At 36.7% G+C, this 15,531-nt stretch overlaps 1 protein-coding gene across 3 annotated transcripts in view; it reads right to left on the bottom strand.

Moving 5' to 3' along the window:
• KIAA0825 (KIAA0825 ortholog) overlaps positions 1–15,531 on the bottom strand; it is a 322,549-nt gene that overhangs the window by 281,592 nt on the left and 25,426 nt on the right. For all 3 annotated transcript variants that reach the window (XR_015714258.1, XM_016216140.2, XM_016216139.2), the window contains one exon: positions 12,477–12,608. Coding sequence is in view for 2 of the 3 variants with exons in the window: in XM_016216140.2 (XP_016071626.2) it covers positions 12,477–12,607 (131 nt within the window). In the remaining variant the exon portion in view is untranslated. The remainder of the gene's footprint in view (positions 1–12,476; positions 12,609–15,531) is intronic.

The following is a 15,531-nucleotide window of genomic DNA, read 5'->3' on the forward strand; positions in this document are numbered from 1 at the left end:
ATAGAGAATCCTAAAGACTATACCAGAAAACTACTAGATTTAATAAATGAATTCAGCAAGGTAGCAGGATATAAAATTAATGACCAGAAACAGATGGCATTTTTATACACCAATAATGAACTCTTAGAAAGAGAAACTAAAAAAACAATCCTATTTACCATTGCAACTAAAAAAATAAGATACCTAGGAATAAACTTAACAAAAGATGTAAAAGATCTTTACTCAGAAAACTGCAGGACACTGAAAAAAGAAATAGAGGAAGATATAAACAAATGGAAAAATATACCATGTTCATGGACTAGAAGAATTAACATCATTAAAATGTCCATATTACCCAAAGCAATCTATAAATTCAACGCAATCCCTATTAAAATACCAACAGCATATTTCACAGATCTAGAAAAAACACTTCCAAAATTTATCTGGAACCAAAAAACACCCTGAATAGCCGCGGCAATCTTGAGAAAGAAGAACAAAGTTGGAGGGATCATAATACCAGATATCAAGTTATACTACAAAGCCACTGTAATCAAAACAGCCTGGTACTGGCACAAGAACAGATATATAAATCAGTGGAACAGAACAGAGAACCCAGAAATTGACCCAAGCCATTATGGTCAATTAATATTTGACAAAGGAGGGAAGAACATACAATGGAGTAAAGATAGTCTTTTCAATAAATGGTGTTGGAAAAATTGGACAGATACATGCAAAAAAATGAAACTGGACCACCAACTTACACCATACACAAAAGTAAATTCAAAATGGATAAAAGACTTAAATGCAAGGCATGAAACATAAAAATCCTAGAGGAAAACATAGGCAGTAAAATCTCAGACATCTCTCATAGTAATATGTTTGCTGATACATCTCCTAGGGCAAGAGAAACTAAGGAGAAAATAAACAAATGAGACTGCATCAAAATAAAAAGCTTCTGCACAGCAAAGGAAACCATCAACAAAACGAAAAGGGAGCCCACTGTATGGGAGAACATATTTGCCAATGACACATCGGATAAAGGGTTAATATCCAAAATACATAAGGAACTTATACAACTTAACAAAAGGAAGACAAACAATCCAATTAAAAAATGGGCAATGGGCCTAAATAGACACTTCTCCAAAGAGGACATACAAATGGCTAAGAGACATATGAAAAAATGCTCAGAGTCACTAATCATCAGAGAGATGCAAATTAAAACCACAATGAGGTATCACTTCACACCTGGCAGAATGGCTCCATCAACAAGTCAACAAACTACCAGTGCTGGCGAGGGTGTGGAGAAAGGGGAACCCTAGTACACTGCTGGTGGGAATGCAGACTGGTGCAGCCACTATGGAAAGCAGTATGGAGTTTCCTCAAAAGATTAAAAATTGACCTGCCATTTGACCCAGTGATCCCACTTCTGGGAATATATCCTAAGGAACTCCAAACACCAGTCGCAAAGAGCTTATGCACCCCTATGTTCACAGCAGCGCAATTCACAATAGCTAAGATTTGGAAACAGCTCAAGTGCCCATCAGATGAGTGGATAAAAAAATCTGTGGCACATTTACACCATGGAGTACTATGCGGCTGTGAACGGGAAGGACCTTTTGGCCTTTGGTACAGCATGGAGCGAACTAGAGAGTATTATGCTAAGTGAAATAAGCCAGTCAGAGAAGGACAAGTACCAAATGATCTCACTTATATGTGGAATATAATAAACAAAATAAACTGATGAACAAAGTGGATCCAGTAACATAGAAGCTTGGAACACACTGAGGGATCTCAGAGGGAAGGCGGGGAGGGGTGTGAAGGTGGGGAGAGATTAATCAGGGAACTTGTATGTTTATGGGTATGGCCCATGGATATGGGACTTGGTGTGAGGAAGGCCCGGGGGTGGGATAGATGTGGGGTGGAGGGGGTGGAGGGGATCAGTGGGGTTAAAAGGGGGACATCTGTAATGGTCTCAACAATACAGATAAAGAAACATTTTAAAAATAATAATAATAATAAAATCGTTACTAATGAATACCACATTGCGATACTACCTATATAATAGTTTGAAAATATGGCATACAGTGCTACACGGTGTTCAGGATTACGGTGTAGGTGGTAAAAGTGTATGGAAATGTGCTGGAATGACTAACATCACCAAATCCAGGGTGGGGATGGAAGTGGGATGAGATTGTTGAGAGATACACAGCGAGCTTTAGCAGTAATAGTAACATTTTTGTCCTTAAACTGAAAAGTGGGTGCATGAATGTTTATCATAGTACTCTATACGGCTTTTCATGTCTCCACATTTCTTAATAAACTTGAACCCCAAAGTGCTTTAATTATAATGACTCAGAATTATCTAAGTTAATGATGAGTACAAGTGGATGCATTACTGAGAGACTGTATGTAATCAATATATAAAACATTTTTTCAAGGCAATAGACAGTGTGCTTTTGCAAATGATACCTGTGGTAATTTTCTTATTCACTATTCACATCTAGGTTTCTTGAGTATAAAAATTACTTATTGAGTGAAGGCGTATTTGATGAACATTCGCTAAACGGTGACTATGTGTTAGGTACTGCGATCTAGCGATGCCAACATGAATAAGACATCATGCCATCCCTAAAGGAATTCTGCCTACTGAGAGGGAGGTATATAAATAAGTAACTACAGTACAGTAAGATCTGATAAGAGGTGTGTATAATGTGCTAAGGGAATGCACAAGAGGGAACCACTAAACGTGCCTGTGGGAGGTGTAGAAAAGGCTTCTCCTTGTAAAAGAAGATTATATGCAAGTCTTAACGCTTTAAGAGAATTAATGGAATCGTTGTAGTTAGAATTCCCTGACACTTGACCCCTGAGAATTCAGCACTGAATATTTAATCTTACTGCCATGTCATTTTAAAACTATATTTATTTGGATAATAAAAAATATGAATGTATTTTATGCACACAACTACATTTATGCTCATATATATGTGTGAATGTACATATGCACTATTGCACTTCCTAGGGATTGAGATGTCCTACAATTAAAGAGACATAATTTAAAAACAATATTAGCACAAGAGCCTATTGATATCTGGTTGGTTGAGAATAAGGAGAGGAAATGAGAAAAAGAGGAGAGAATAATTACAACATGAAATCTTGAAACTTAAGCTTATTATAAAAACTCTTTCATGATTTAAAACACATAGTCTTTATTATTCAGCCACAAAATAGTTAAAAGAAAAAAATATGTTTCACTGGTAAAAATTATGAGAGCTTTCTTGATGTAAATGTTGCGGGAAACATATATCTGTGAAAACAGAAGGTTAGAATTTTTGTTTTTATTTTTAAAGTCAAGATAGCAGTGTCATGGCAGAGATTAAAGATTATTTTTACAGTATGGGGAATTTAAACATTGAAATACTTTTTTAGAATAGCCCCAAACTTAAAACACCAAAAATGTTCATGAACTGTAGAATGGGATACCTCACGGCAAAGAGAAAGAATGAACTACCGCTTAAAGGAACAACATGGATATATCTCATAAACACAGTGTTGGGCAAAGGGAGCCATACGCAAGAGTCCATGCTCTATGCTCCCACGAGAGTCAAGTTCAAGCTGGGAAAGATAATTCATGGCTATAGAAGGCTGGACAGCAGTTGTTCTAGGGAGGTAGTGACCGGAAGGGAACACAGAGTGTTTCTGGATTGCTGGCGATGTTCTACTTCTTGACTTCGGTGATGATTACACGAACATGTTTCTGATATGATAATTCACTGAGCTCTATAACCTCTGATTTTGAAATGTCCTGTATTTATGGTACTCTTAAATAAAAATTTAAACGAATAAAAAAAAAAGCTTTTACATTGTGATGCTCTTGTTTATACTTCTTACCCACAACATAAATTCAGTCTAAGGAAAAGGCTTTTTCAATTCTATCACATGCTTAAAAGCACAAAGAAATAGTTGTGAGGTAAATCGAGTTTTCTGGGTTTTAGTTAAGTCCCACTTATCTAATTAGATTACTAAAATTCCTTGGAATTAACAGGTAATTAGTAGTGAAGAGGGCAGATGGACAAAATCTAGTTTGTAATTAAACTATAAGTAAGCCATGAAATAAAAATTCATTTTCCTAAGACAAAGATATTTATGAATAATATTTTTTAAAGGCTGAGAAAAGGATTCATAAAACAACTATTTCAATGACTAAAATGTGTAGAAAGAAATTAAACAGAACTGTTTTATGCAGAATTGTTTTCAATTTCAGAAAGGTTTTGGTCATTTCAAAATGTTTTAACCATACTTCCAAGGAAAAAACTTCACCACCTAATCCTGTTAACACTATGTCTCTGAATCTGTCTCAGATGTACCCTCCTCTTCCATTTCCATCCTGAAAGACTGGGCTCAGCTTCTCAGTCCCTCATCTGGACCATATTAATATCCTCCCAAGATCCTATTGTCGATCCTCCTTTTGTTCAGAGTTATTCTAGAAAGGAACATAGTATGAAAGAAACTTTAGAGTAGGGCCCTCTGTAATTTGTTGCTTTATATCACCAATCCTCACAACAAAAGTTTAGAGAGGCTCTTAAATGGTCCAGATTGCTGTAAGAAAGTTCAGACCAAGTGTATGGCTATAGCAACCTACAAAATCTAAAGCATTTTCAAAAGAGTCAACAAATTGTGAAATACGCCCCAAACTTGCAGTCAGTGGCAGAGCAGCCCTGGCAGTACCACAGTGAGGAGGACCTGACCAGAGTCAGCCTAGAGTTATATCCCAAGACACAGTTAGATCTCTTAGATTTACACCTGACTTGGGAATCACTTTTCACAGACTAGTTATGGGCTAGACACAGACGTGACACAGGGCTATGTTAACAATCTAAAAAGAACTTTCCAGGAATGTCCTATAGGGATATAAAGACAAGGCAGTTTAATGCCCATGACAAGCAAGAATAAGTTAACGTTCTTTCTTTTTTATCTCTGGAAACTCGTCCAGTACTCTCAGCACAATTACCAAAGCGAGAATGTGGTCTATCCATTCAAACTGAATGCATGCAAGCTGAAGCCAGGAGAAAAGCAGGAGATCTGCACCGGCATTAACTAACTATGCCAGTTCCCTTGATTCTCTTCCTGAAGAGAGAGAAAGAAGACAGAGGGAGAACCTGCGTACTCATGAGAATCAGAAGAGATCTGGGAGCGCTTCTAGTCTACATCTTTATCCCCACTGCCTGGATAAATTCAACCACTAAGCCAAAGAGGAGATTTGACTAAAAGTTACAAACAGGGTTTTAATAATACCTCTGGTCACCCTGTAAGGCGGCAGGACATACAGCATGCATCCTCACATACCGCCAGGGCTAAAGAAGATGGTGCAGCCCTGCTGGGGAATGATTTGGCGAGAGTAATTGTGCAAATTCTAAGAGACTATTGCTCTTAGATCAACACTGACAAGGAAGGAAGGATACACACATGTATGTGTATGTAGTAATGGTAGAAAGACTGCAAATCATGTAAATTCTCAACAAGAGGGAACTGGCTTAATAAACTGTTGGATACACATAAAAGTAAAATGAAAAAGAATGAAGTAGAATTATATGGAGAGATTTTTTAATGTATTTAGTAAAAAATTCTAATTATAATAAATACATATTGGGTGGGCAAAAGTAGATTTACAGTTGTAATACAAATAAATAATATAATAATTAATAAACACAAGAATAAACTGTTTCATATACTCACTTCTGTAAGCCTACTTTTGCCCACCCCGTATAATTCCCATTTGGGTAAAAAAGAAAATACATTTTGGGGCACATGCTTATATATGTAGAGAATACTTCTGGATAATTACACAATAATTTACCAATATAGATTACCTCTGAAGAACAAGGCTAGCAGGATCAGAGGAGTAGGGAAGCTTTTCCTCACCTCTGTCCTCATACTCAGCTTTTATTATCTGCTTTTCTCTGCTGTATGAAATTTTCCATGAGTATGTATTGCTTTTATAATGTAAAAATACTTAATGAAAAAGAAAAAGTATTCAATGACAGCTTCTATCACATTCTACTGATCTAACTTCACACTAGCTTAAGATAAAGCAACCACAGTAGATGCTGAACAAACATGCCTAACATAAATTTATTGACTGTCTTCTAGAAGACTTGTACCAGGCAGTGCTTCCAGCCCCCTCACTCAGCTCCCATCCCAGGAACTATAGGAGGATATTCTTAGTTGAGACATTCTAAAATTAAGATTGTGATTAGTAATGGTGGTGGTGTTAGTGATGGTTTTTAGACAAGGTATTGACTCTGCTGAATCTCTGACAAGGCCCTTTTCCAGGGAAAGCTGGTAGAGTTGGGTTTGGACAAGGTATCAATCACCTAACAGGAAGATAAGCCAGCCAGAGCAGTCACATCTTGTTACCCTCCCTTGGTCTTGACCTCACAGCTGATCCAGGTTTTCACTGGCACCCCAGGTGTTACTTCAGAAGTGGGGGCTTACTTCCCACTGGTCTATCAACTATGATTCTTAGTGGCCTAACTATTGTTGGCTCAATCTCCTTATCAGGTCTAGGTTTTAAGTGCCACATTATTTATTCATACTCTTGTTGTCATAGCAGTTTATAAGTAGGCAGACGCTTGCTTCGCTTTCCTTATTTTCCATGAAAAGATAATAACAATAATATTCTTTAGGAAAATCCTCAAAAAATGATTCTTTTGTTTTCTCTCCAGATATGGTTGAAAGTTCTAAAAAGGTCTTCTGGGTACCGTGATCTTGCTCCCCCGACGTGAATGAATCTTCCTGGTATTTCTCTTCGGTAGCTATAATCTGCCTTTGATTTGTCTCCCTGTTTCTTGGAGTGTTGCTATTTATAGTTATAGATTTGTTTGCTTCCTTCTATCTGCCCAATTGATCCATTTTTCAGCTGGGGGTCAATAACTAAAAGCTATGACATTAGGTGGCAGTGACACACTCACGATCCTTAAAGTGAACACATGTGTATATTATATAAACAGTGTGGCACCACCTTCAATGAAAAATTTATACCAAAGCTATGTAGCTTTCTTTATTCAGTGGTATTATATAAAACGCCCCTTAACTACATTAGTGATTTAACAATGGATTTAACCTATAGGAAACCATATTTAGTAGGAAATAAGTAAAAGAGTTAACATTTATTGAGCCTTAGTTATGTTAGGCACTGTGACAAGCATTTGAAATACACAAATTTCATTTAATCCATGTTTTATGAGATAGGCATTATTATTCTCAGGGGTAAAGCAACCCAAGTAAAGGCACATAGTTTAGAATCTACTAATAATTGACTTCTCAGAACATCATTTTGCCTCCTGGTGCTCTGGGAAACAGTTCTTTATTGTTTTATAACTAATTGGCCAAGAGTCTGTGAAGCTAAAACACTTAAAAGTAAGTTATACTTTTAAAAAATGTCAAACACTTAAAACTTATGTATTACTTGAAAGAATCTGTTAACAATCATCTAATGGAGATACTGATCCCACACTTTACCCTACTCGTCTCGGCCTCCTAAAGTAGAGGTCTAAGAGAAGCATTGAGGGCTCCCAGTGTAGGACTATGGAGAAATAGTGTTAGGAATATCATAGACATCCAAATAATGGAGCTAGGAGTGACTAAAATTGATGAGAATAAAGTAGGTTAATAGGCCACCATAAAACAGAGTGGCTTGTCTTCCTCCTACTCACCCCCATTCCTACCTGTATGCATCACTGGATATCAGGCTGAGAGCTTCAATGGGAGGACTGGGAACGTTTAAAAAGTAGAAAATATGAATGGAGTTGGGGAAATTTTAGGCTACTGAGCTGCTGAGGGCTGGGATGTTGTCTGCCTGGGAGGCATTTTTAATTCTGAGGAAGATGAGAGTATTAAAACGAACCCAGACAGGAGAAACTAGAAAGTAGCTGTTTAGGTCTTACTCTGGAATTAAGGATATGGGGAAACCTTTCAGGTTTCTTTCCATGTGACCTGGTCTTGTTTAGCAGCATATAAGAGGTAGGGATTCTGTCAGATGAAATACAGAAGAATAGAGAAATGCAAAAGAGAAGCACAAACCCAGGTAGTTAAAAAAGGAGCAAATAATTTTCACATTCTCTTGTTATTACTAAATAACTAACAAAATGCTTCCAGAAATAATAATGCACAGTACAGTCTTTAAAATGACTAATTTTGATTTTACATAGTTTTCTTTGGCTATATAATATATTAATGTGTGTGTGTATCCACTGGCAGATTTGTGGTTGTGCCATGACAAATCCAAAGTTGACAGCATATTTGAAGATTTGTTTTGGTTATTTCCTCTAGAACTTTAGGCCATCATGTGGAAACTCTAAAGAAAATTTTCATATATAAGTCCAAAAAATTGAAGCATTATGTGAGAAGTAAGTGTAATCTATGGAATAGGTATCCTCTATGAAAAAGCATGGTTAAAGTTATAGAAACCATGCATCCAATATTCTGTCTCAAAAAGTTAATGCCAACCTTCACCCCACCCCCATAACTAAGCTCCCAGATTCAGACAAATATTATTGATGGTAGCACTTGTTTTTTTCTCTACGTCAAAAATAAAAAAGTAGTAATCTTGCACCAGTACCAGCAAAACTGATGTCCTGTGAGGTTCATACAGATTGTTTATAATTACAGAACAGAAAAGTAAAATAAGCTCTTAATGATACAATTATATCTGTCCAACTGAACATTAAGAGGAGAAAAATCATTCTATGTCACATTGTGAGCCCAAGAGAACTTGTATACCCTAATATCTTGTTAAACTAATAAGGTCCATTCAGCTTAAAATATATTTCAGTGCTGTGTGCAGTTTTTAGTTGCTGAACTCACTGAGTCTGTGGGTACAACATTCATGTATTCCTCTCTGGTAGGTTATTTACCCTCTTGTTACAAATTTTAATCTGTGTTAAAGTAAATGATTCGCTCTCACTGATTTCCGCTGTCAAACCTAAGAGACACCTAGCTCTGACTTGAGAATGGGACCAAGGATGTAAAAGTGAAAATGGTCCGAGAGAATGACAGCCTCTTAAAGGGCAGGTGAAGGTTCAGTGACCTCTGGGCACTCTTGTCCATTCTGGTGAATCACTGCTTTGGGGAAGCAAAGACCCTGTGGCTCATAAAAGTTGATAACATTAAGAAGGAAGGAAGGAATTCACACTTAGACTTCAAGGTGACTGTTAGAAATACAACTTTAAAAATTTAAGGGTAAGGAAAAATGTAATATTTAAAAATGAATTACTAATGTTTTTTTCTTTAAAAAGTATTGGGAAAACCCATATCATACAGATGTTCATTACTTATTCAATGTACACCATTGAGAGATAAATAGAACTGTTCAAATACAAAAATGCCAAGGGTAATTCAACGACTGCAGTGTAAGTGTGGCATAACTGATTCGTCATGACATACAATTTTCTAAAAGCTATTCTGTTAGAAGGCAATAAATGAGTGCATAAATGATTTACACTCTTCTGAACTATGGTTATTATTCAGTATTTTATTTTTAAAAATATATACACCCTATACTATTATGTTTATTCTCTAGAGTATAATAAAAACATAATTGAATTTGATGAAAAATAGACTTGATTCTAAATGTACCATACAGTACATACAGCTACTCCCTTATTTTATTCGTTGTAAAGATCAATGGTCACTTGAGGTGGTTCTGCTCAAGGTTTGTTTTAATATATGGACAATAAAATATTTTTAATTTAAAAATTATATCCTTATATTCCATGTTATATTTTCTTTTTAATACTAACATCTGAGTTTTGACCTACATAACAATTTATGGATGCAAAATACAGTATTTTAATCACTGCTTTACTTCTAAATATGATTTCTTATTGACTAGGAAGGGCAGGAAATGAACTACAGATGGTTTAGCAAATAAAAATGAAGCAGTCTTCAACAAAAGCATCAGAGTTTGGTGGCTGGTTTTGTTTTAATGGGACCTATATGCTATTATGAACGAAGAAGGTTATCTTTTAAAAAATATTAAAAATTTGTTTTAATATAACCATCTCTGGAATTTATATAAATGACTTGTTAATCTATTTTCATTTATAATTTCCTTTGAGTTAGAAACTCTGTCACATAATATATATATATATCTATAACCTAAGTATATATAATTACACTAAAGTTCAATATAGCTATTTTATATTGTTATATAATATAAATTATAACATATACTATAGTATGGTTAAGTCATATATATGCTATATTTAAAAATTATATTCATAAATATTACATAGAAGATAAGGATATAATTTTTAAATAAATAGAGAGTAAGGGTGAATACAAATGAAAAATAAGAGACAGTGCTCCCTGTTTTAGATAAGGGAAAACCTGAGAAAAGGATCGGATTGGATAAGGGACTTGAGACCCTGTAAGATCCAGAAAAGGGATTGGATAGGGGGAAGACCCAGCACAAGCCCACAAAGAGCCAGGAAAGACACTGTTTAGTTTGAAGAAAGCCTGCTCTCTCCCAAGCCTGAAATCATATAATCAAAGCTTAACAAAGGCCCCTCTAGGTAGCCCAAGTTCATCTGTCTGTTCAGGGTCCACCCATGGGCGCAGGTGCAGGGCCGGGTGCAGCAGTGCAGCACTGTGCGAGAGGCTATGCTAACGGGCTGTACCTACTAGGCAATATAAAGGGGTAAGATTCCTTTCTGTCTTTGCATTCTCTTAGCAAATTACCTGTATGAGCACTGCATTCTGGTTTACTGCTTATTGAATAATAAAAGTTTTTCTTTCTTGTCTGCCTTTGTGTAGAGGAGTTCCAGGATGGAAAAACATTTCATTTTAATTATAATTCCCCTACAATATGCTATCTTTTGAATCTGTTATCTATGCCGATTATTATAATGGTAAAAAATTAACTGTATTTTCATATAAAACTTGAGGAAAAAATAATAGGAACAGTTCGCTTGCTTGGTTCAGTTCTTTGACAATTCAATATAGCTATTCCTTAAATTTTAAAAAAGGAAATACTATGTTATCATTCTGCAATAGAAATTTTGACAGTGGCTTGCATATTTGTAGCCCACATTAGGTGACTTAGGACATTTGCCCAAAAAGATTCAAATAAGTGAACTGACTCAAGAGCCCAGAAATGCATATGAAGACAAAGTCTATTCTATCAAATAACATGTATTAGTGGGAAACTACTTAGCTGTCCCAGCTTCCCTCAGCGTTTGGTAACACTTCTGGAGTAGGTAATGAAGACTAATATGACATAACAATTCTCTGTGGAGTCCCTAGCCTCCCAAGTAAATGAGAAAGAGACTTAAGATGACAAACATTATATACAAATAATTTATTTTCAGTGTTCTGTTTTTAGCACTTCAAACAATCTCTGGCTTTATACTAATATTTTATTTCAATACCTTAATTTAAAATTTAACATTTTTGTGCTAGGCCATCAAATGAGAATGCTTAACTCTAAACATATGCATGAAAATCCAGACCAACAATATTGGCAAAAATCTAAGAAATCATTAATAGCAATTCAATAAACTTTAATTTATCTATTTGAAGTTGTTATCATTGCAATTTGTTAGTTAATATTAATAGTAGGAAGAGAGCAAAGGGGAGGCCAGACATTATAAGCATGGTCATCTGGGCAGCTTCACCAGGAAGTTACAGCTTTTTGCTCCTCAGGGAACCACTAGTCCATTCCCTGAAAATCACTGGGGAAAGGGCTGGAACAGAGAGGGAGATAGACTCATGCACAGTAAAGTCAGGGTGATGTAAGGAAGGTGCTTGCCTGTCAGTCTAACCTATGAAAAAGATCATTGGCTAGGAGAGGGTAGCAGCTGCAAGCATGCAAAATCTTGGAAGGGTAAAATCCACAGACAAAGTGTTCCCTTCTCTTCTTCTTGTGCTCCCTCTTGCTCTGTGACTTGCACTAGCCCGTGTTTCTGTGTGCTCACCTCCATAGCCATGTGGGCTTAAGCAACCACATGGCCTATGGCCATATGGACTCCACAGGCAAGGTGCTGGACTGGACTGGACTTTATTATGGAGCAGAAATTCTGGGCAGTGGCGTTAATTCTGGCCCTCTGAAGACAAAATTTGACTTCTTGCATGGCAAAATGGACAGAAATGGGACTTTGGAGAGGAACCCCCTTAATTTTACATCATCAATAACGTGTTCCATAAAACCCCATCTTCCCCTGGGGGCCTCAGGAAATTCTTTTCCTTGTGGCAACCCAAGAACTCTACTTCCACTGATAGCAACGGCAGTGCCTATATTTTTTTAGTTTTATTTAAAGTACTAATCAGATCAGGAAAATCACATTTAATTTGGGGGGGAAGGTCTCATCAATTTTTTTCAGTAAAGCTAATGACAATGAAAAGCTAAAATTATCTAACAGGAAACAATAAAACTAGACTAAGTAAAATTTGTGTAAATTAAAAATGAAACTAACTTGTTTTAAATAATTAGCAATATTTACCTTGCAGCATTTTGTTCTATCTTTTCCTCAATGTCACTGAAGATCTGCTTAAACTCCAAGTCTCCAGGAAATGAATTTAACAAACAATGTAGGTCGAAAGAATTATGGGAATATTCATCTTCCCAATCCATTCTGAGAAACAATAATAAAAAATATGTTAGTTACCCCCAAATAAAGGAAAAAAACCTACCTCAAGTTGTGATACTAAATCAAAATCAATAATTCCCATTTTTGGGCAAAATGAAATATAACAGTAGAAAAACTAGGGTATTATTAAACTAGGTAGAGTTTTGTTATTTAAATTCATGAGGTGTGACGTAATTTTCACACTTTTCTCTAGTTTGAAAGCTGAACAAAACAGCACCCCTCAGAGAGTACTTATAAACATCCTGCTGCTTCTCACTGCAACCACGCTCTGCAAAGGAAATCACAAAGCCTCACAGACCACTGTGAACAAAGGTGGTTGCAGAAAGAATTTAACACCTTTCCACTCTTACCAACAAACTGACCTGGAAATGGTAACCTTAAAACTGTTAAAGCCTAATCCCCTGGCCCAATTTATATATATAAAAGGCAAGAAATTCTCCTCTCTGATAACTAAAACTTAAATGTGCTACCCCTTATAGATGTGCATTTTACCACTATCAAAGCATTATTCATCCATTCATTCCATATATATTTATTGAAAGTTTGATGAGTAAGAAGCATTGCTGTCAAAGCTGGGGATATAGCTGCAACAAGTCAAAGTCCCTACCTTTATGGAGTTTTTATTCTGGTGGTGAAGGTAGATTTTAAAAACACATAAACAGATATATTTCATAAAAGATCACATGGTGAGAAGTGCTATGTGAACATGTCTATCAGGGCAATGGGACAGACTAAGAATGATAGAGTTGGTACAGACTGTGAACTATTTTATTTAGGGATATGTTATTTTTGGATATAAAATAGTGCTTATAAAATATTTTGATGACTGATGGTGTTACTGGCGCGGTGACAAGACTTCGGTTCTTGTCTTCTTGAAGAAAAAATGTCAATCAAGAGACAAAGTGTGCCAAAGCAAGAATTTATTGGCCGCAGGAAAAATATATTTAGGACAGTGAACTAGAAGCAGCAACAGGAGAGACTAGGCTGGGCTGCTTTGCTCACTGAGAAGTCAGAGAAAAGGGGGTTAGCCTGGGATGAACTGCTGCTGCCCATTGCTTCCCAGGTTGCAAGACTCCTGTGGTTCCTTAGAGGGAAGAAGAGGAAAGGGAATGGTGAAGGTGAGCTCCCCTGGGGGAGAGCGCACCCTGGGTGTATCTCTCCCCGCTCACCCCACACCCCACCCCCGTGGAAATCTTAGGGGAGGTCCCAGGGGATGCTCTTAGTAGAATATTCATCAGCTTTCCAGGTATGCTTTTTTAGGGTCATGGTCTCCACTGATTCATCAGCACCAGGGGGTCATTAGTCAAGCACCTTGTCCTGAAGCAGCCAAGGTGTCACAAGTCTGGTTTTGCTGCTTTTCAGGGCTAGGAGCTGAAATACACCTGAGGCCTAGATGTTATCTTTAGGGAGGAAAATGTCAGGGGGTGTCTAAACAGCATGACTAGCAATATGCTAGGGGAGGAAAGGTTACCCTGAGGGCCAGGTTCTGGTTTTCCCAGTTTTGTACCTTGTTAGGCATCTGGGACTTTTTGCCTTGGTGATTTTCTGTACCTGACCCATTGTCCTTGCTCTGCTCATGTCTGTTTAACTGCCTATAACAATGGTGTAAATGAATGAGAAAATTAAACATTAAATTATAACAAATATACATGAAATAAATATTAACAAAAAAAGGTTTAGGTAAATGTGGTTTTGTTAGGGGCAGAGATGTTGATCATGCTCTGTTGACCGTGATTGCTAGCTATAATTATAAGAAATATTAATCATGTTCTGTTAACTGTGATTGTTCTGTTCTAACTAGAAAAAGCACTTTCTAACCTGGCTGGGAGTTGTACACCCCTGGACATGGGAATTATTCTTGGAATGTGGTCCATTTTCCTTTTCCGAGAACTGCCTGTCATCATGGAAAGATTAACAACCTCGTGGCCAAAACAATGGAATCCTGGAAGTACCTGCTCATTGCAACTCGCAGCCCACATTGCCTATAATCTGGTCCTGGAGGCTCCCATCTGGAGTCCCAGAGGCGTCTGCCTTTTACAACCCCCCCAACACACATTGCTTGTAACCTGTTAGTATTATACCTTGCATACTTCCCCATGCCTATAATTCTTACTTTCCCATGTAATTGTTGTCCTTCTACCCAATATAAGAAGCTGGCTTATGGGGGGAGAGGGAGCGGCAGAGCAGATATTCATGGATGACCATTACTCCTCTCCCAATTTGCTGGCAATATTGGAATAAAAGCTCATATGTGATTCAACCCTGTCTCTGCTTAATTGGATCAAGTGGTGACAGGCAGCCTGGACCCATTGTTGTCTGGTTTCAGTTTTAGTTTGGAGAAATCCAGAATACTTGAAAAATTATCTAAAAAGTTTTGCAGAGGCTATAAAACTAATATATGTGATATATGTAATATATATAACACTAATAAACTCATCTCTAATTATTTAATTATTAATACAGCTAATTTGTTAAACTATAATGAAATAGCTGAAGATTTCTCTTAGGTCCTACCTGAAACTTCAAAGAATTATTCTTAGAACAAAGCTTTTATTTTTCTTCAGAGATACTATTTTAAAAGAAAAACATTCAATTAAAATGTTTTAATGTAAAAGTCTATGGCATCACAAGGTTTGTCATTTGTAGACTCAATTAGTTCCAAATACAGAATAAGTGGTTTAGAAAGTCACCCCCAGGTGTGCCTCTGTGGTATGTGGATTATTTTGAGCTAAAGGCAACCAAGACCTTGCAAACCCAAGAGAAATTTTTGCCCTCCCCCACCCCTTCGCTACCTAGAAGAATTTGAATTAGGGAGCCTTGCCCATAATAAGAAATTATCCAAGGTAATCTGGTTTGACCTGTCTCTATGGCAAGATAAACTAATAGTTCCTGAGCATCTGCTTTTCTT

The sequence above is a fragment of the Miniopterus natalensis genome, chromosome 3, assembly GCF_054644295.1.
Source record: "Miniopterus natalensis isolate mMinNat1 chromosome 3, mMinNat1.hap1, whole genome shotgun sequence".
In the NCBI taxonomy this organism is placed as follows: domain Eukaryota; kingdom Metazoa; phylum Chordata; class Mammalia; order Chiroptera; family Miniopteridae; genus Miniopterus; species Miniopterus natalensis.